Here is a 21,964-nt window from a genome sequence, read left to right on the forward strand (position 1 = left end):
GCAATTCCTATTGTGGCTGAGGGCTAATCTTACCTTTGTTCAGACCTTGTTACAGGGAATTTACTTATGAATAGAGCTATCTATTTCTTTATCTCTTAAGTGCTGACATCTGCTGTGGGCTATTAAGAAAGGTGGGGGCTGCTTTCCAAGAGCATGTTTCTCCATTTCTCATCCAGGGAAATATAATATTCTGCCTTTCTAAATATTTCTCAAAATATTTCATTCTTTTAGGAGGAGGGTGGGTGCTAACTTTACAATTGGATGCAGCCATCAGGGGACTGATGGAAAGGGTTTGTGGCTGGAAGTTTTCCTCTGGTTTTAGCCATGTTGCTGTTGGTTGTATTTTCACAACTGTGGTTTGCTTACTTTGGTATAAGCCGTCATTTTCGTTTGTTTGCCATCTTCAGAGTGCTGAGACCAGAGGTGGGTTCCTACCAGTACAGTACGGTTCGGCCGAATAGGTAGTAACTCAGCTGAACACGTGACCGTACCGGTCCTATCCTCAACGCTACCAGCTTTATTTTCTGTTCTGCACATGCACAGAACAATCTTCATTGAAAAAAATGTAATTTTCCCCCCTTTTTTAATGGTGTGCGTATTCCAGTCCCAGAGAGGTCCCAGAAATAGGCTGTTTTTCGCAAAAACGGAGGCGTTTTTCCCTTCCCCCAGCCTCCAGAAGCATTCTGCAAGCTTCAGCTGGGCTGGCAGAAGGGGAAAATGCCCCCATTTTTGCACAAAAAAAACCCAGTCCATTTCCCACCCATTTTTCACAAAAACGGGGGCCTTTCCAAGTGTTCAGGAGCCTTGGCAAGTGTTTTTTTGCTTGGCCTGAGATGTGACGATCCTTCGCAATTTCTCTAACTGAGTTTTGTCTCCTCTGCAGGTCCTCTGGATTTGTTTGCTGCCCAGGATGGAGACAGCAAGAGGAGGAGTGTCCGATAGGTAAGATCTCAGCTGTCCTCCTTTTCAAGGCCAGTCAGAAGTTCTGCACAGCCTCCATGGAGTTTGGAGGAAGGTGGGCAAAGGTCTGACCCCGGAGTGTGTGTGTGTGTGTGTGTGTGTGACTGTGAGGAAGGGTCCCTAGGGGTCTCTGCTGCGGGAGCCCCAATATTTCTGCTTCACTAACTGCTTCATCAACCTGGGCCAGAATGTGGAACGGGACAACTTGCTGCAGCCAACTCACCTCGGCAATTCACTGCAGGACAACCTGCCATGGGGCAACTCATCATGGGACAATTTAGCAATTCAATTTACTTATTTAAAATAAACAAAAAACCCTTTCATGTTCATCATTCCCTTTTCATGTTGTCCCTCCTTTTGCACCCTTTCTTCAATGATTCTCTTCCACCATTTCTTAGTCTAACTTTTGTTCCGCAGTGAGTTCTCCTGCCATGAGTTAGAGCCGAGGTGGCGCAGTGGTTAAATGCAGCACTGCAGGCTACTTCAGCTGACTGCAGTTCAGCAGTTCAGCTGTTCAAATCCCACTAGGCTCAAGGTTGACTCAGCCTTCCATCCTTCCGAGGTGGGTAAAATGAGGATCCGGATTGTTGGGGGCAATATGCTGACTCTGTAAACTGCTTAGAGAGGGCTGAAAGCCCTATGAAGCGGTATATAAGTCTAACTATTGATGGCAATTTGGCTGTGACGCGATGGTCTGAGTGAGCTGGCCGTGGCAAATTGTCCTAGACCCCCTGGGGCTGAGGTCTGTGTCTCAAGGAGGGAGCACACTGTGGTTTTACGCAGCACAGTTAATCTGATTGCATTGAATTAACCCAATTTATACAACAAATTGTCAATATATTGAACAATGTGGCTAACCGTTCTGATTCATCTTGTCCAGTATGCCTTAACTGGTTACTGAAGCAACCTAGTTTCCAGATTCTCGTGGTATTTTGAAGCATAAACTTAGCTTATTGGTTGGCTTTGCATAAAATGGGGGGTTGTTGGTGCTCTGGAGCTTGGTTTGCTTGCTAATATTTTCTTATTCAGCGAGGTCACATCTTCAGGACTAGACATAATAGGTCAAGTCATCAAAGTAAACTCACCAAGGTTAATCCCAAGAAAGACGAATGAGATTGCAAATGGAGCTGCTCATTCCTTGGTTAAATGAATTGTTAGAACCCTACTATGGAAAAGGATGTGGTGGCTCAGTGGCTAAGATGCTTAGCTTATCGATCAAAAAGGTCGGTGGTTCAAATCCCTAGTGCCACGTAACAGAATGAGCTCCCGTTACTTGTCCCAGCATCTGCCAACCTAACAGTTAAAAAGCAAGTAAAACATGCAAGAAGAAAAATAGGGACCACCTTTGGAGGGATGGGAACAGCGTTCCGTGCGCCTTCAGCGTTTAGTCATGCTGGCCACATGACCATGGAGATGTCTAGACAGTGCTGGCTCTTCGGAAACAGAGATGAGCACCGCCCCCTAGAGCCGGAAATGACTAGCACAGGGGGAACTTTTACCTTTACCTTAAAGGAAAGGTTGGAAGGAACCTCAGAGATCATCTAGTCCAGAATCCTGCAGAATGCACTTAAATTGATTCCCAACAGTTCGCTGTCCAGCTTCTGTTTAAACTCTTCCAGTAGTCACCTCACAATGTAGTATGTTCCCATGTTGAACAGCACTTAAAGCTGAGAAATTCTTCCAGACGCCCAACCGAAAATTCACTTCCCTGAAATTTCAGCCCCTTTTTTCTTGTCTTGGAAAAAGTTTGAACAATCCTTGTGCTACTCCCTGCAGTCTTTGGTTCTGTAGGGCAGGGTGAAGAAGGGCTTCAGATATTCCTCCTGCTCTCCTTCCGGGGGTCCTTCCCACCTTGGTTGCTCTCCTCTGAACGGTCTCCTCTTTTTCCACTGTGGTCAGACTGGATGCAGAATTGCACCCTGGTCCTGAGCATAAGATAAGGATGTACACCTGTGGCCATAACTTGCCTTGGTCCAGTGGGCAAGGATCCCCAACTATTGTGAGAACCAGGAGGGCATCCTGAGGGTGCATAGCAAAAGGTCAAGAGCTGGGCTTAGAGAGGGGCAGGACTACTTAACAAAGGGGCCAGAAACCAAGCAGGGAAGGTAGATGGACAAAGATAACCACTTTCAGGAGCCTGGGTGGATGTGGTGAAGTCCCCAGGGACCAGGTCCTTTTGGGGGTGGGAATGGGGGTCTTGATTGCCACCTCCAACAAATGCACTTGATGCCAGTCTCCTGCACCCCACCGCACTCCTCCCAGCCCCAAGAGTGCCACTGCTGAGCATGGGGCCATTTGCTCCAGAGTGCTGAGCTGCGGCTTCTACCCTATTTCCCCAAAGGGTCAGTGGGGGCTTAACTGTCATAAGGTTCTAGTCCACCGCCACCCCCACAGTCGTTCCTTGTGGCTTTGGGCCAGTTGCCTCTTTGCAGCCCAACCTACCTTATAGGGCTGTTGTGATGAGGATAAATTGGAGGTGGGTACATCGCCATGAGCTTTTACAGGTACCGTATTTCCCTGAAAATAAGGTATAATTATATTAATTTTTGCTCCAAAAGATGCAATAGGGCTTATTTTCTGCTTAGGTCTTATTTTGGGGGGAAATACAGTTCTAAAAGTGTCTAGCTGGCTGACAACCTTAACTGGGGCTTATTTTGGGGTAGGGCTTATATTACGAGCATCCTGGAAAAATCATTCTAGGGCTTATTTTCTGATTAAGTCTTATTTGGGGGAAAATACGGTAGTCCTCGACTTATCACCATTACAGAGGTGATACACATCATGTTCATGTCATGTGCTGGTCATAAAGTGTTTCATCATATGACTGAACCAACTTTACAACCGTTTTTGTGGCGGTCATTAAGTGAACCAATTGTTTGCTATGAAGCCTTTTTGACAAAAACCAGAAGGAACCACGGAATGCTGCAAACAGCCCTAAAATACAGGCCCCTTGCCAAATCCCCAAAATGTGATCATGTGACCAGGAGGAGTATTGGCTAGCCGTCAGAACTTTGGTAATAGTATCTTTTGGAGGGGAGTTCAAATGGCTGCTAAATAACTCATTGTAAAGTCAAGGACTAGAGCAGTCCGGACATCTTCAAGTTGCCAAGGTTGAGAAACACTGGACTAGAGGTATATAGATAATCCTTAACTTAAGAACACAATTGAATCCCCAAATTTTCTGTTGTTCAGTGAGTTTTCCCCCTGTTTTATGACAATTCTTGCCAGAGTTGTTAAGTGAATCACTGCAGTTGATAAGTTAGTTACCCGGGTGTTAAGTGAATCTGGCTTCCCCATTGACTTCGCTTGTCAGAAGGTCGCAAAGGCGGATCGCAACGTCCTAAATTTGAGCCAGTTGGCAAGGGTCTAAATTTTGATCATGGGAATGCTGCAAAGGTCGTAACTGTGAAAAAAAACGGTCACTTTTTTCAGTGCTGTTGTAAGTTTGACCGGTCACTAAGTGAACTGTCGTAAGTCAAGGACTGGAATCTGCCTGACAAATTGTCACTTCCTGAAAGATTTAAAGCAGGGGGGCTGGAAGAAATCGGTCAGGAGAAGACAGAAACTTTACTTATGTCCTAGAGAACATATCCAGTGCTACATAGAAGCTCACCAGAAATGTCACTCATTGTTTAGGGCTGGGGAATTCTGGGAGTTGCCAGAAAGTGGCCAACCTTGAGAAACACTGGTTTATAGGTATCAGATTAGTGGTACGCATAAAATAAAAAGCTTAATTTTTGCAGGCTTTTCTTGCAGCAGAATTTGGGTTGACCGCTAAGCTCCAGAGCCTGCCTGTCGCCTCCCTGCCAGGCTCCCCGATCCTGGAACTCCGGTGGAGAGCCAAGGAAGGGAACCCGTAGCTGTCTCTCTGTGTGCACCATTGTCTGCGCCTGGCTCGGCTGGAACTTGGCCTCCAGAAGTTCCGGTTCCAGTCTTTTGCAGGCAGAGGAGGGAGGGGCCGAAAGGCGAAGCAGGCTGGCCGTTCTCGGGACTTAGAGTCCCAAGGCACCGATGGGAAAAAAACTTGGAGAAGTTATTTTTAGACTCCTGGTCAATGTGCTGCTGTTCCAGCTGGCAGGGGGGAGGCCTCTTCCTTTCCTGCCCAGCCATATTTTGCAATGCGTTTAGTCTTCAGAGCTTGGGGGCGGGGGGAGCTAAAGCCACAGAACAACATAGTGTGGAAATTCATTGGATTGGGGTGGGTGGGGGGGAGGGGACATCCAACTTGGAAGCAGCTCGAGGTTCCTACCTCTGTCCTAGGAAGCCAAGCCAGAAGTGAATGGTTGGGAGCAGAGGTGGGTTTGGCCCGGTTCGGCTAAACTGGTAGTAACTTGGCAGCTTGGGTTGCTGGAACCAGCAGCGACCCATGCCTGCCACACCCCCAAATAGGTTCTCCTACAAGGCCGCCATCTTGTTTTTTGCTTCTGCGCGTGAGCAGAATAATTTTCAGTGGAAAAAGTTATCCCCCCACCCATGTTTTTAAGGTTTTGTGCATGCGTAGACCTTTTTATTTGCAAATTTGCCTGCACGCAAAATTTTCGAGGCACCAAACTTGTAGAAATGCAAGTAGCAACCCACCCCTGGGAGGCTGGAGGTGGTGCCACTTGTGCACCTCTCTCCTTACAGGAGTTAGCACCCACCCCTCTCCTAGAAGAATGAAATATCCTAGGAAATATTAAAAAGGCAGAATATTATGTTTCCCTGGATGAGAAAAGGAGAAACATGGTTTTAAAGACAAAGCAGCTCCCTGCGTCCCCTTCAGCTTCAGGGTGATGGGATTAAGACATGGCCCTGGAGACATGATAGGATTAGTCCTCCACCCATCCCACCACATGGCACCTGGGAAGATTACATCACCCAGCAAGGCTCAACCAAGCCTGGGACTCAGACAGCCTACAAAGTTAGCTAAGACCCCTGCCCCCTGGGAGTCTGACAGCCAATGGGATACATTTCTTGTACAGGAACAGGAAACTCTAAGGCAGGGCCCAAGAGAGCATATAAATATATTCCTCTCTCCACTCCATGTGCTCTTTTGCCCAGGACCTCAAGGTATGTGATCCTGCCTACCATTAAACCATCTTTCCAAGTAGCCTCCATGTTTCCAGTGTCTTTTTCCCCACTTGGAACTGAACCCAGATGGGTGGGTTTTCTTCCAACATTCCTTAGGATCCAAACCAGGGGTGGGTTTCTGTCGCCATTACTGCCAGTTCGGTGTGAGCATGATTTGCCCGCACTCTGCATGTGTGGGCAATTGCCCGTAAATAGGTCTGCGCATGCACAGAATCAGTGATGAATTTTTTTTTTTTTACTGCCAGTTCTGTGAGCATGGCTTGGTGGGGGTGGCAGGGGAAGGATACTGCAAAATACCCATTCCCTCCCCACTCTGGGGCCAGCCAGAGGTGGCCTTTGCCGGTTCTCCAAACTACTCTAAATTTCCACTACCGGTTCTCCAGAACCTGTCAGAACCTGCTGGATTTCACCCCTGTGCAGAACATTAAAAATGTCCAAAATACATGCCGTGGCGACCAGGAAACCAGTTCGGGGGTGTGCTGAGCCTGCCGTCCCTACTGGTTCAGCAATCCAGTTGCAATTTGCACTACCGGTTCACCCTAGTAGTGAATGGGTAGTGCAAATGGGTAGCAACCCATCTCTTTTCCAAACCATGTTTCCAGGATTTTCCAGCTTTTTTAAAAATGGAAATATATTTTTTAAAAAGTATTTTATGCCAGTTCAATCATCCAATCCAGGGGTGTCAAACTCAAGGCCCATGGTGCTTAAATCTGGCCAGCAAAGGACCAGTCTGTGGTGCCCTCTGGCAGCTAAAATGGGGCACAGGGGGACACACATGGCCCATTTCAGCCTGGACAGTCTCCTGCAGCACTTTGCCAGCCCAAATAGGGCCCGGGGTGGGGTGGGAGGCACACAGGAGAACTACAATGCTAATCTGCCCCTCAAAGAAATCCAGTCTGACACCCCTGATCTAATCGAGGTGGCGCAGTGGTTAGAGTACAGTACTGCAAGCCACTTTAGCTCACTGCTAACTGCAGTTCGGCGGTTCAAATCTCACCGGCTCAAAGGTTGACTCAGCCTTCCATCCTTCCGAGGTGGGTAAAATGAGGACCCAGACTGTGGGGGCAATATGCTGACTCTGTAAACTGCTTGGAGAGGGCTGAAAGCCCTATGAAGCGGTATATAAGTCGAACTGCTATTGCTATTGCTAATCCATTTTTTAAAAGATGAGCAGGACATTGCATTTCTAACAAGCAACAGCTCTCCTCCTCCTTGCTTTGAGGGACGGTGAGTCCTTCCCCAGGCTGCGAATTCCCCAACTTCCTGTCTCTAAGGCCCCTGACTTTGACACCAGGGACCTTAGAGACAGGAAGAAGCATAGAAGGCTGCAATTTGTTAGCCCCCCCCCCCCACACACACACGGAGTCTCCACAAATGTGCGAAGATGGAATGGCTGTGAACACTCTCCCAGTCCCCCTGGATATGGCAAACCTGGCAGGGCCCAGGGCCACAGAAGGGGAGACATGTCCTCCACTTCTCTGCGCGCAACATAATCCTTTATGCCACCAGACTTGAAATGTTGGCCTTAGACAACTTAGAACTTTGCCGCCTTCAGTCTGACCTAAGCGTAGTACATAAAATCATCTGCTGCAACATCCTACCTGTCAATGACTACTTCAACTCAACCGCAACAACACACGAGCACACAGTAGATACAAACTTAAGGAAAACCGCTCCAAACTCGATTGCAGAAAATATGATTTCAGCAACAGAATGGTCAACACCTGGAATGCTCTACCTGACTCTATTCTTACATCCTCAAACCCTCACAGCTTCAATCCTAAACTGGTTACCGTGGTCCTCACTCCACTCCTAAGAGGTCTGTAAAGGGGGCGTGCATAAGCGCACCAGCGTGCCTACCGTCCCTGTCCTAATGTCCAAAATCATGTATATACATATATATCTAATCTAATACATGCTTGATGAAATAAATAAAGTAACTTAAAATATAAAATAACTTAAAATATAAAATAACTTAAAATATAAAATAACTTAAAATATAAAATAACTTAAAATATAAAATAACTTAAAATATAAAATAACTTAAAATATAAAATAACTTAAAATATAAAATAAAATATAAAATAATAAAATATAAAATAAAATAATAAAATAAAATAATAAATAAAAGTCAAACATTAAAAGGCCAGATGGAGGCACTGGCCAGTCCCATGGAGCCAAAGTCAGTCTGAAGAGCACTGGGGCCCAAGGGGGCTGGAGAAGCAGCAGAATTGGGGGTGCCATTGGAGAGACAAAGGCCAGCAGAGATGATAATGTGACTACATTTGAGTGCAGCAGAGGGCAACCCTTGGCTGACCGTCTGGCTGATCAGGAGGGGGAAGCCAGGTTGTGCCAGGACTTGGCTGGGAAGAAGCTAGCAGAGTCTGGCACAAGAGCCGGATCGGAAAGAGGAAGCAGCAAAATCACTTTCCTGCTGTCTGTGGTGTGTCAAGCAAAAACCTTGAGGTTTTAAATGAATACATCATTTTCATATTTGTATATTTATAATCCACCTTGTCTTTCAAACGAGATCGCTTAAATAGGAGACAGCCGTGTGTGGCAGCAGCCAAAAAAGCTAATACAACCCTTGCTTGTATAAACTAAGGTGACCAGATTTTCAGATTGGTAAAGAGGGACACCATTGACGGGGGGGTCGGGGTGGGCTTGATTAAAATTTTTATATTTTGTCAAAAGGTCACCCCAGGACACTGAAACCAGCATAAATATGAATCTGTTGCCAAACAAAATTGTGATCACGTGACCATGAGGATGCTGCAACGGTCGCTAAGTGTGAAAAATGGTTGCAACCATTGACTTATAAATAGACTAATGTTCTGAAAACCTGACCTAAATTACTATATATTTTAAATAGCTGTAAAGCTATGCTGAAAAAGTTGTCAAGGTATTGTGATAAATTCAATAAAAAGAAGGGAATTCTTCATGAACTTAAGGAGAAATGAGAGTATTGGATAGTAAATGGGCAAATAAAATTACCAATCAAAGAGAATATTTGCACCTCAGGGTTGAAATGAGATGTTCTATCTTACTCTTTCCTCTTCCTCTCTTTTCTCTCTGTCTCTCTCATCCTTTCTCTTTGTCTCTCTTCTCTTTCTCCTTCTTTTCCATTCTTCCTTCACTTATTCTTTCTTTCTCCCTTCTCTCTCCTCTTTGTCTCTTTCTGTCTCTCATCCTCTTTCTCTTTGTCTCTCTTCTCTTTCTCTCTCCTTCTTTTCCATTCTTCTGTCACTTTCTCTCTCCTTTTCCCTTCTCTCTCCTCTTTGTCTCATTCTCTCTCTCACCCTCTTTCTCTTTGTCTCTCTTCTCTTTCTCCTCCTTTTCCATTCTTCTACCACTTTCTCTCTCCTTCTCCCTTCTCTCTCCTCTTTGTCTCTCTCTCTCTTACCCTCTTTCTCTTTTTCTTTCTTTCTCTCTCCTTCTTTCCCACTCTTCTGTCACTTTCTCTCTCCTTCTCTGTCTCTTTCTGTCTCTCTCCCCTCTTTTTTCTTCCTCTCTCCCACTCTTTTATCACTTTCTCTCTACCACCCAACCTGCCCCCATACATATCTTCTACTGATCATGTTTGCAATAATTTACCTTTTCTAAATAGGCGCAGTTCCCTTACCAGATCCCTCGCTCAATCAAACACACACACACACACACACACACACAAAACCATTTTTCTCCAAACTTTGGTCACAGCATAGTTCTGACTTCGGCTGGTGGGAACAGCTTTCTCCTTTCCCCATCCAGTTTGGCAGCGAGTCTAGCAGAGAGCTGTCCCCATCCCCTGTGACCGGGGCGGAGCGGGGGTAGCGAGAAGGCAGGCCCGGCTCTTCTTGGCTTCTGCCTCTCCTTGCAGCATACAAGAAACCCCGCGATCTCCGGTCTCTCTTAAGATACGGAAACTAAGCCCGGCGCCTGATACAGACGTCACAATAGGAACGGCTCGTGGTCACAGATCAAAAGAGGAGATCGCAACGGAGAAAGAGCATCCATTAGCGCTGCCCTCCCTCCCTTCCCTACTTCTGCGCCCGGACTAGTTTCCCCTCCCGCCTCGGAGGCACCCCGCTCACCATCTGGCGGTGGGCGTCTCTGGCGATCCCCTGCTGACGGCGAAAAAAAGGCCCAACACCATGCGGAGGGCGGAGAAGAGCAGCGCCATCGGCGCCTTCGCTCTTTTTCCTGCCTTTTCCTCCCGTTGGCCGCCAGCCGGAGGAGGTGGAACCGGGGCGGGGGCACAGAAAGGAGGCTGGGAAAGCCGCCCTGGACGGCTTTCTTGCACACAGGACGGGCGCAACCTGGGAGACACAGAGAAAGGCGCCCGCTCGCCAGTCCGCCCACCCACCCTTGGGCTCCGGGGGCAGCACCTCCCCAGCGCCGCCGCTGCCGCGATGCTTCCTTCGCGCCCTGTGGAGTTTCTCGCACACAGGACGGGCACGACCTGGGAGACACAGGGAAAACTCCGCAGGGTGCGAAGGAAGCAGCGCAGCAGCGGCGGAGCTGGGAAGGTGCTGCCCCCGGAGCCCAAGGGTGAGCGGGCTGGTGAGCGGACGCCTTTCTCGCACACAGGACGGGCGCAACCTGGGAGACACAGAGAAAGGCGCCCACTCACCAGTCCGCCCACCCACCCTTGGGCTCCGGGGGCAGCACCTCCCCAGCGCCGCTGCTGCCGCGCTACTTCATCGCGCCCTGCAGAGTTTCTCGCACACAGGATGGGCGCGACCTGGGAGACACAGGGAAAACTCCGCAGGGCGCGAAAGAAGCAGCGCAGCAGCGGCAGAGCTGGGAAGGTGCTGCCCCCGGAGCCCAAGGGTGGGTGGGCGGGCTGGCGAGCGGGCACCTTTCTCGCACACAGGGAAGGGGAGGAGGGCGGCGGTGGCTGTTTCACTAACCCCGCGCAGGTTACTAAAGGCCCTCAGCAGCAGCAGCAGCAACCGCCGCCGACCTCGCGTGGCGGTCCTTGGGGGCGCTGCGGAAACCCTGCCAAAGCGCCCCTTTCCCGGCTTGGAGCGGGATGAGCAGCGAGCGGAGCCTCATTTAAAACGACGGCCGTGGTCGCTCGTTCGCTCTGCCGCTCTTGCGTGGAGGTCTGAGGAGGCAGAGGGGTGGGAGGGGCGCGAAGGAACCAGTGCTGCGATGCTGGGAAGGTGCTGCCCCCGGAGCCCAAGGGTGGGCAGGCTGGCAAGTGGGCGCCTTTCTCACGCACAGGGAAGGGGAGGAGGGCGGCAGCGCCTGTTTCACTAACCCCGTGCAGGTTACTAATTCCTGGTTTACTCACCAGTGAAGCAGCAAAACAAAGCGAGCTATCAGCAGCTGATGGGCAGGGGAGCGAGCGAGCCCCAAAATAAAGTGGGGGTTTTCTAGAACGGCCCGGGATGCGGGAAAAATTATGAAAAGGCGTGCCTGTCCCGCCAGATGCGGGACGTCTGGTCACCCTAGTCTAAACAGAGGCACAGAATCAAAATCACGTGAAGTATTAATGCTGCTTTATAAAACCTTAGTAAGGCCGCACATGGAATGCTGCATCCAGTTTTGGTCACCGCTTTATAAAAAAGATGTTGAGGCTTTGGGTAAAGTGAGAGAAGAGCAACAAAGATGATTAGAGGCCTGGAGACAAAAACATATGAAGAACAGTTGCAGGAATTGGGCAGGGCCGTTCTAGAGAAAAAAAGGACTAGGGGTGAACTAATAGCAGTCTTCTAATATTTGAGGGGCTGCCGCAAAGAAGAGGGCATTGGTCAACCTATTTTCCAAAGCACCAGAGGGCAGGTCAAGAAACAATGGGTGGAAACTAATCAAGGAGAGAAGCAACCTGGAATGAAGGAGAAACTTCCTAACAGTGAGGAAGAAGAAGTTGCCTTCAGAAATTTTGGGTGCTTCCACTGGAGGTTTTTAAGAAGAGACTGGATAGTTACTTATCTGAAATGGTATAGGGTCACCTGCTTGAAAAGGGGGCTGGACTTGAAGATCTCCAAGGTCCCTTCCAGCTCATTCTATTCTATCTCTGTCCTCTTATCACCTTTGTTACTCTTTTCTGCAACTAACCAATTGAGAGAAGCAACCTGGAATTAAGGAGAAACTTCCTAACAGTGAGGACAATTAACCAATGGAACAGCTGACCTCCAGAAGTTGTGGGTGCTGCATCACTAGAGGTTTTTAAGAAGAGACTGGACAGCCACTTGTCTGAAATGGTATAGGGACTCCTGCTTGAGCAGGGGGCTGGACTAGAAGACCTCTAAGGTCCCTTTCCGCTCTATTCAGATTGATTGATCTCATTGGGGTGGGGGAATAATATCCATTTGTCCAAGGGTTGTGTGGAGCTCCAGCAGGATTGAGCAAACTCTATGGCTTGGTGTGGCCCCGGTTGTTCTAGAGTCAGTGCATGCGGTGTCCCTTGAAGCTTCCCTCCGAAGCCTCCGGATGGGAGTGTGCCATCCCCCCCCCCCATCCCGTTTGCCTGTCCTTGGAAAAGCTGGATAATAACCAACTAATCTTCCCCAAAGTCCTCCATAGGTGCACTAACCGCTTCCCTAACTCCTACTTTGCATGCGCCCTCGTGCCCTGGACTGACAGAGGTTGCTCACCATGTGCCAGGGAGCTGCTCTCTCCACTCATCAATGGGGTAAGTATGCCACCTTCCCTCTGGCGGGTATTCTTTCCCCTCCACCCCTTTCCTCTCTGCTCCAGTTAACACAGCCTCTAATCTTACTTCAGTGCCTCCCTCCATTCCTTCTCCTCATCCTTTTGGGAGGCATTGGGCAAATTTCCCTTTGATGCTCCCCTTGTGGGAGGGGCTGTTTGGGGGAGCCAGGTTGTGATCTGCCATTTCTCCCTTGGGGGCAATGGGTTGAATTGGCAACCTAGGGAATGGTGAGGCTTTCAGAGGCTCCTGGGAGAAGTTGGTCACCTTCACTGCTCCACCACTTGCAATCTGCAAGTAAAAGCTTTGTAGGATCTGGAAAAGTGGGGAGATGGGTTTGATGTGTCTCTGCAGAACTTTGGTTTGCAGTCAGTGATGGAGGCTGTCTAAAGCAGGGGTCTCCGACTTTCGCCACTTTAAGCCTGGAGGACTTCAACTCCCAGAATTCTGGGTTAAAGTCCGCCAGGCTTAAAGTGGCCAAGATTGGAGGCCTCTGGTCTAGGAAAACCACTCTATTGTCATGCAAACTGGCTGGGGAATTCTGGGAGTTGAAGTCCACCAGGCTTAAAGTGGCCAAGGTTGGAGGCCCCTGGTGTAAACGCTTTTACGGTCATTTTGCAAAGAATTTGGTAAATTAATTTGTGGTAAATTAAAGAGAAAAATATCACTGGTAGTCCTTGACCTATGACCCCAATTGGAAAGGACATCAAGGAAGTGGTTAAGTGACTTGCAGCTGATTTTGCAATCCTTTTCATTAGGCCAGTGTTTCTCAACCGTGGCAACTTGAAGATGTCTGGACTTCAACTTCCAGAATTCCCCAGCCAGCTAATGCTGGCTGGGGAATTCTGGGAATTGAAGTCCGGACATCTTCAAGTTGCCAAGGTTGAGAAACACTGGTGTAACCCCTAAGATACTGCAGTAATTGCAAATGTAAGGATTGGTCATAAGTCACTTTTTTCAGCATCGTTGTAACTTCAAACAGGTCGCTAATCAATTACTGTAAGTCGAGGACTTACTGTGCAGGTCATCCTCGACTTACAACAGTTTCTCTTAGTGACCGTTCAAACTTGCAACGACACTCAAAAAAGTGACTGACGACTGTTTTTCACACTTACAATCGAACGGATGCCGCATCCCGTGGTCACACAATCCAAATTCAGACGCTTGGCAACTGATTCATACTTATGACCATTGAAGCGTCTCCAGGGGTCTCGTGATCCCCTTTTGCGACCTTCTGACCAGCAAAGTCAGTCCGGAGACCAGATTCATTTAGCACAATGTTTCTCAACTTTGGCCACTTGAAGATGTCCGGACTTCAACTCCCAGAATTCCCCAGCCAGCATTCACTGGCTGGGGAATTCTGGGAGTTGAAGTCCAGACATTTTCAAGTGGCCAAGGTTGAGAAACACTGATTTAGCAACTGTGTTACTAACTTAACAAGCACTTAACATTCGCTTATCAACAGGGGCAAGAGAGGTCGTAAAAATGGAGCAAAGCTCCCCTTAGCAAATTTTTCACCTAGCAACGTACATTTCGGGCTCCATTGTGGTCGTAAGTCGAGGATCATGGAATAGTTTCCCTGGTCGAAAACAGAAAAGAAAGTACTAAATATACAAGTATGTATTCAAGAGCCAGATCTAAAGGAGGGGAAAAAAACATAGCTAGGATAGACTAATGAAGGTAAGGGAATATAAGAAATGATACTAAATTATATTCGGGTTTGTGGAAATACCATCCCAAGGAAACATAAACTGAGATTTGAAAGAGACACCTATAACAACAGGAAAGGAAAGGGAGAGAGGAGGAGAGAACGAGAGGAAGAGAAGGGAAGGAATAAAGAGGTAAGGAGAGGAGGGTGGAAGGGAGAGAAAGAGAAGGAGAGAGGGGAGGAAGGGGAAGAGGAAGAGTAGGAGTAAGGGAGAGGTAAGGGAAGAAGGAAGGAGAAGGAGAGGAGGAAGGAAGAAAGTAGAGAAGAAAGGGAGGGAGAAAAGAAAGGGAAAATGAGGTCATGTTAAAACAGGAGGAAGGGATGGTAAATAAAGTAACCCAAACTGTATATTATAACCTATTAAATGAAATAATAAATGTATAAGAATGACAAGTGTAAAGAAGAATAACAATTATGTGAATGTATATTTATAATGGTATGTAAGAGAATAAAAAATAAAAAATGTTTATTTAAAAAAAGAAAGAAAGAATCCCCAGAAAGGCTCAAGGGGCCAGTGAAAGCAGAGAAGAATTCCTGGTATAAATCACAGGAAACTAAACCCGGATGGGGAAATTCCCATTTGTGCCCTCCTGGTTGATTTCTCTCCAGCTGGAAGGCCCACCACAAAACCTCCAAGTGTGGGGAGGGGAGGGAATGGGGGATAAGTCCCCGGAGCCCCCTCACCTTCTCTTCTCTCCCCCTGCAGCCATCTGCGAGGGCAACTTCACCTGTACCAACAACGAGGTGTGTGTAAGGCCCAACGAATGCCGCTGTCGCCATGGCTATTTTGGGGCCAACTGCGAAACCAGTAAGCGTGGGAGCATCCTCCAGACTGGGGAGGGCGGGGAGGGGCAGTGGGAGGGGGAAGGAAACACCTGCATGCTTCCCCCAGGGAAAGAGGGCCATCATCAGGGGCCAGAACCTCCAGTGCCATCCAGGTCAGAGTTCACAACCCCTCAGCGTCCAGAAAGTTGCAGGTTTGAGAATTCCCAGCTGTCCAGAAGAGAAAATAAATGGGGGAGGGGATGATCATCATCATTATTTCAATTTTAATATCTCAGCTTTTTAACCTTGCTTTTGGGTGCTCCTTGTGGGCTTCCCAGGGGCTAGGAATCCAGGACCCTCACTTGGGGGCTTCAGGCCAGTCACCAGCATCCCACCTTGCTGGATTGCTGTGAAGGAAACTTTGGATGTGACACCCCCCCCCCCCGATGTGCCGCTTCTGTCAGCGTTCCAAATATCATCCAGAATTAAATCAGAGTCCAAGGCATAGCTTTCATAAAAGTTCCAATTTAATAAGAGAGACATGTTGGTACAATCTGTGGAAACCCAAATCTGAAAGCCTGTATTCTCAGAGGAAAGGCAGGGAAAGGAAAGGATTTTATTAACCAATGAAGCAGGATGGTTTTAGGGCAGACTGGGCCACTTTTAAGATTTGTGGACTTCAACTTCCAGAACTCCCCAGCCAGTCGTGGTGACGGAGGAATTCTGGGAGTTGAAGTCCACAAGTCTTCAACCTGCCAAGTGTAGAAAGTTAGCGCCACCCTTCTAGAACAGTGTTGGCGAACCTTTTCGGCACCAAGTGCCGAAATGGGAGCATGCACATGGGGGAGTGCCCCCAGAAGCTGCTCTTCCGGTTTCCGGCATTCCCGTGTACGCAAAGACCACCTGGACAGAACTCGGAAAAGCAACAGGCAACAAATGGAGAGATGGCTCTGTGAGCCACTTTCAGCATGCCTGCCATAGATTCAGCATCGCAATCCTTGAAAAATGAAATATTTTGAGAAATATTTAAAAAGACAGAATATTATATTTCCCTGGATAAAAAATGGAGAAACATGCTCTTGGAAAGCAGCCCCCACCTTCCTGAAGAGCCCACAGCAGATGTCAGCACTTAAACGATAAAGAGATAGATAGCTCTATTCATAAGTAAATTCCCTGTAGCAAGGTCTGAAGAAAGGTAGGATTAGGCCTCAGCCACAGTAGGAATTGCCCAACAAGCCCTTTCATTGCATCAGCAGACCAAATTCAAACCAAACATAGTTCAGACAAACTCCTAGGATTTGTACATGCCCCCCTGGGAATCTGGCAACAGCCAATAGAATACATATCCTTGCACAGGAACAAGTTCAAGTGCAAAATACGGTATTAAATTCCCCCCCCCCCCCTAGTTTCAGCTCCATGGGTTCAGCTGCACTAGAGAACCATGTGTTTGGTGGTTCTGCTTCATCATTCAACCCTCTTTCCAATCCGCTTCCATATTTCCAGTGTCTTTCTCCTGGCTTGGAACTGAACCAGATGGATATTTCTCCCAACACAAGTTTGGAGACACCTGCTTTAGTGCAAAGAAGATTGTCTGATAAATGCATTTTGTTGACTCTGAGTGCAAGTGGCAATTCCAGTCCAATTTACGTTCCCAATTTAAATTTATGAAATAGAAATTTAATAAATAAATAAATAAATTTACTAGCTGCATTTCAAGGCTGACTCATCTGTGATTTAAATCTTGTATTTCGATTTAATCAAGGACCCGAGGGACTGTATGATAATAAAAATGTCAAACCCCAAACTGAAATTTAAAAAAACATGTAAATTGAAAGTGGTACAGAAATTAAGTAAGCATTAATCCGCAGTGGCGCAGCAGTTAGAATGCAGTACTGCAAGCTACTTCTGCTGACTGTCAGCTGCCTGCAATTTGGCAGTTGGAATCTCACCAGACTCAAGGTTGACAGCCTTCCGTCCTTCCCAGGTGGGTAAAATAAGGAGCCAGATTGTTGGGGGCAAGCCCTCAATCATTTAGGGCTGTAAAGCACTATGAAATGGTATATAAGTCTATTGCTATTGCTCTTTCTTTTCTCCTCCCTCCTTCCCTCCCTTCTTTCCATAACATTGCCCACTGCCAGCAGTTCAATTCTTACTGGCTCAAGGTTGATTCAGCCTTCCATTCTTCCGAGGTGGGTAAAATGAGGAGCCAGATTGTTGGGGGCAAAAGGCTGACCCTGTAAACCGCTTAGAGAGGTTGGTAAAAGTGTTGGGAAGCAGTCCTGAAAGCTATTGCTGTTCTTCCTTCCTTCCTTCCTCCCTCCCTCCCTTCCTTCCTTCTTTCCTTCCCTCCTTCCTTGATGCACACATGGTTAGAATGCAGTATTGCAGGCTAATTCTGCCAACTGCTAGCAGTTTGAGTCTCACCAGGCTCAATGTTGACTCAGCCTTCCGTTCTTCCAAGGTGGGTAAAACCCAGATTGTTGGGGCAATATGCTGATTCTGCAAACCGCTAAGAGGGGGCTGTAAACAGTGGTGGATTTCAAAAATTTTTAGAACCTCTTCTGTAGGTGTGGCCTGCTTTGTGGGAGTAACTTGCTGGCCATGGGACTGGGTGGGCATGGCCAACTTGTAAAATGTGGTGAAACCCACTTAACAACTCTCTTGCTTAGCAACCAAAATGTTGGCTCAGAAACTCTGGCATTTGAAGCACACAAGTCTTAAAGCTGTCAAGTTACAAGACTCTTGCACCCCTAACCCTTTAGAAAAAAAATCCAGGGGTGTTCAAACTTGACAGCTTTAAGACTTGTGGACTTCAACTCCCAGAATTCCTCCTCTCGCTCTTCATCTTGATGATGTGCGGATGGGCGGGGTGAGGAAGCTGGAACCGGTTCTAAACAGCACTCTAGATTTGTGGAACCTCTTCTATAGAAGAAGTTAGAACTGGCAGGAACCCACCCCTGGCTGTAAAGCACCGTAAACAGGTATATAAATCTAGGTACTATTGCTATAATGGGAAGCGAGACTCCCCAGGGGGCTCACCTGCTCCTGCCGTCCCTTGCAGAGTGTCCCCGCCTCTTTTGGGGCCCGGATTGCAAGGAGCTATGCAGCTGCTACCCCAACGGGCAGTGTGAGGACGTGACGGGCCAGTGCACATGCAACGCCAACCGCTGGGGCCCGCGATGCGAGAATGTCTGCTTGTGCAAGCACGGCAAGTGTGACCAGAAGACGGGCAAGTGCTCCTGCGAGCCGAACTGGTGGGGACCCCAGTGTGCCAGCGCCTGCTACTGCAGCCTCAACTCGCAGTGTGACCAGAAGACAGGCCTCTGCCTCTGCCAGCCGGGCTGGTGGGGGCGCACCTGCAACAACCAGTGCGCCTGCAGCACCTCACCCTGCGAGCAGTTCACGGGCCGCTGCCAGTGCCGCAGCCGCACCTTTGGTCCCCGTTGCGACCGTTACTGCCAGTGTCACATGGGGAAGTGCAACCAGGTGGACGGGACCTGCACCTGTGAGCCAGGCTACCGGGGCAAGTTCTGCCGTGAGGCCTGTCCGGCTGGCTTCTACGGACAAGGCTGCAGGCGACGGTAAGCAGGGGCCTCTTGGGGGTCTCCCACCCCCCAGGGATTCAGAGAGGGAGGGCACATCTGCAACGCTCAGCCCCTACCCAGCCCCTTTGTGCCTTTCCTCAGAACAGTTCAGGGCAGCGTTTCTCAACCATGGCACACTGAAGAGGGGCAGGCTTTAACTCCCAGAATTGTCCGGCCAGCCATGCTTGCCAAGGTTGAGAATTGGCATCCTGGACCACCCAGCAGACCCGCACATGATCTTCCCAGAAAGTTTGGGCAAGAAGCAATCTCTTTATCATCACAGCTCAGATCTACTACTTGTGCCATGTCCATCTTTGGACATTGGCGATCACATTGGCGATCCTATTTTTATCAACAGCCGCACAAAAAAGTGCCACAGAGTTTTGTCCAAACTGGTCCCTTGGATTTTGAAGCCACAATGTTCTTCTTCTGCCTGGACCTCCTTTGCCTTCAATCTTCCCCTGGAGGATTAAGGGAAGGATGCCGTATTTTTCCAGGTGTCGCATCCCATGTCCAACATATTCTAACTTTCGCTTTTTAATGGTTTTGATCATTTCCCTTGGCTTTTCCAGGCGGCTTATCCCTTCCTCATTTCTGACTTTGTCAACCCAGTTTATACATTAACAGTCGCCTGTCAATCCACATAAATCAGCCCTACTGGAAGAAAAATGTTCCTCCTCTTCCTCATCAGCCACCTCCAGACCTGGGGGCTGTTGACTTTCCATCTGAGGGCTGACAGACAGCCCAGGCTCTGCCTTTGTCTCTCTTTCTCTGACAGCTCCATTCCCTCTTCCCCCTTGGAGCTCCCAGGTTGCCTTGATGCTGACCCTGACTCCCATGCCTCCTTCTCCTCCTCTGATTCGGCTGCTGGAGGGGCAGACAGCCAACAAACTACCCGGCCTCATGGCTTTCACATACTCTCTGCTCCATCTCCACAGGTGCGGTCAGTGTAAGGAGCTGCAGCCGTGTACAATTGTGGATGGCCGTTGCCTGGCCTGCGAAGTTGGTTGGAATGGCACCAAGTGTGACCAGATCTGCTCCCTGGGCTTTTATGGAGAGGGCTGTGAGCAGATCTGCCCTCCCTGTAAGGATGGCCACACCTGCAACCATATCAACGGGAAGTGTTCCCACTGCAATCCAGGCTGGATTGGAGACAGGTGAGTAGCTGATTGTCCCTGAGTTCCAAATATTGTCCTTGATCGTATCCTGCCTCTGATGTGTTGGTGTATCTTCCCTTTGCAGCCCTCAGGGTGACCAAGCCTAAGAATTCATCATGCACATGTATGAAATACTCTACACATGTGTGTTTTGGGTTCTAGATTACCCCTTCAAGGGATCGCTCAGCCTTTATTTGATCCCAGATTAATTCATTGCTGCTTCTTCAGAACCTGATACTCTTAGCCCAAATTACCACATTCATTATTCCAGGGCCTCCGTCTTCTTAGAATTAGAATTAGAATAGAGCTGGAAGGGATCTTGGAGGTCTTCTAGTCCAGCCCCACTACTCAAGCATGAATGATGGGAAACTATCTTCCAATGATCTTCTCAGCTGTCCTCACCACTCTCTATAGAGACTTTCTATCTGAGGCGCTGCGTCCACCAAACCAAAGAGGGATGCGGTTTGTGGTTAAAACATTCTCAATTGTGCCTCTATAAAAAAATGTTTGGGACAGAAAGAGAAAGATGTGCTCTTCTCATCTGATGCAGGAAATGCCGATGCAGGTTTGCATGCTTCACTAAGGATGGTGTGTGGAGACACCAATTCAGATTGTAGTTATCTTCATCCCTAGATACTTAATACTGTTGACCACCTCTACAACTGCATCATTGATAGAGTGGAGTATGGCTGTGCCAGCTCTTTCTAAAACCTCCTGCAGCCAGCACCCCAAAGTCAACCCCTGAACCCCCAAGTAGACGAAGCCCTGTCTCCACTACCCCCTGTTTGTCTTGCTGCCCTTTTCTCCAGGTGCCAGACCAAATGCCGCAACGGGACGTATGGTGAGAACTGTGCCTTCGTCTGCAGCAGCTGTTTTAACGGGGAGTGCCACTTTGAGACTGGGAGGTGCCTCTGCCAGGCCGGGTTCCACGGGACATTGTAAGTGAGCATCACGGGGGAAGACTCAAATCCCCCACCCCACCCACCCCTGTATGCACCTGGGCAAGGCTGGGCTTAGCCAAGGAAACTGAAAGGCACTTTTGCCTGCTGAAGCAAAGCAAAATGGAGCATGCGCTTTTCTTCAGTCTGAACAATGTATGTTTCTGACTTGTTACAGGTTCCTCTTCTATTTAGGACAAGGTGACTTGTGTTCTTTAAGCAAATCAACAAACACAGGAGTGCCCTGTTTCCTGTTGGGGCCTCCTTGCTAATGAGACACTTAGATCTGTGTTTACAGCCGTGTTTCTCAACCTCAGCTTGAAGCTTCAACTCCCAGAATTGCCAGCCAGCCAGGCTGGGGAATAAATCTAAAACAGATAGTCCTCAACTTGGGACAATTTGGGGAGGGCAGAAAATGGCTCAACGGCACAACCGGAAGTTTGGAAACGAACTTCCGGTTGACCCATTGGGCGTGTTTTTCGCCTTCCCCAGGCTCTAGAGGCTTTCCTGAAGCCTGGGAGGGCGAAAACCGCCTCCCCCAGCCCTCCAGAATGCCGAAAATCAGTGTGCGCCGGAGCTGGCAAATATGTCTCCGCATGCCACCTGTGCCATGCGTGCCTTAGGTTCGCCATCACGGTTCTATAGTGCTCAAGGGTAGGAGAAGTAAGGAATGGAAGCTTTTTAGAGAATTATTCAAGCTCAAGTCGGAATTGCCTGGCTGTTTGGAATTATTAAGCAGTGGAAGAGTCCTGAGGGGTCGCTCCATGAAGGTGTTCAAAGAAAGGACATTTGTCTGGGCTCGTTGGAGGAGTCCCACTCTAAATTGGGCGAGAAGGCCTCCCAGGTCTGGAGCTGGGAGGTGAGGACAGTTGTGCCAACAAATATGACTCTGTGTGCCACCTGTAGCACGCGTGACATTGGTTTGCCTTCACGGCCCTAGGGCCCTGTGCAATGTAGTGAGCTCTGTGTCTTAGTAGGTTAATCCTATGATGTCCTGGAGGGTCCTGTCTTAATCCCTTCATCCTGGAGATAGGGTCGCCCAGTCTCTCTTAATGGGCACAAAGTATCTGCTGAGTCTGCTTTCTGTCTTTTTAAGAGAATGAGTCTCTATTTCTTATTTAGGGAAATATAATATTCTGCCT

General features: G+C 48.4%; 1 protein-coding gene across 2 annotated transcripts in view; it reads left to right on the plus strand.

Annotated features, from left to right (window-relative positions):
* SCARF2 (scavenger receptor class F member 2) overlaps nt 1–21,964 on the plus strand; it is a 67,135-nt gene that overhangs the window by 10,971 nt on the left and 34,200 nt on the right. For both annotated transcript variants that reach the window (XM_087705846.1, XM_087705848.1), the window contains exons 2-6: nt 884–942; nt 15,085–15,186; nt 18,205–18,724; nt 19,666–19,884; nt 20,694–20,822. In XM_087705846.1, coding sequence (XP_087561972.1) covers nt 884–942; nt 15,085–15,186; nt 18,205–18,724; nt 19,666–19,884; nt 20,694–20,822 — 1,029 coding nt within the window. The remainder of the gene's footprint in view (nt 1–883; nt 943–15,084; nt 15,187–18,204; nt 18,725–19,665; nt 19,885–20,693; nt 20,823–21,964) is intronic.

The sequence above is a fragment of the Thamnophis sirtalis genome, unplaced genomic scaffold, assembly GCF_051295495.1.
Source record: "Thamnophis sirtalis isolate CommonGarterSnake01/CBP01778 unplaced genomic scaffold, rThaSir2_p1.2 scaffold_2, whole genome shotgun sequence".
Lineage (NCBI taxonomy): Eukaryota > Metazoa > Chordata > Lepidosauria > Squamata > Natricidae > Thamnophis > Thamnophis sirtalis.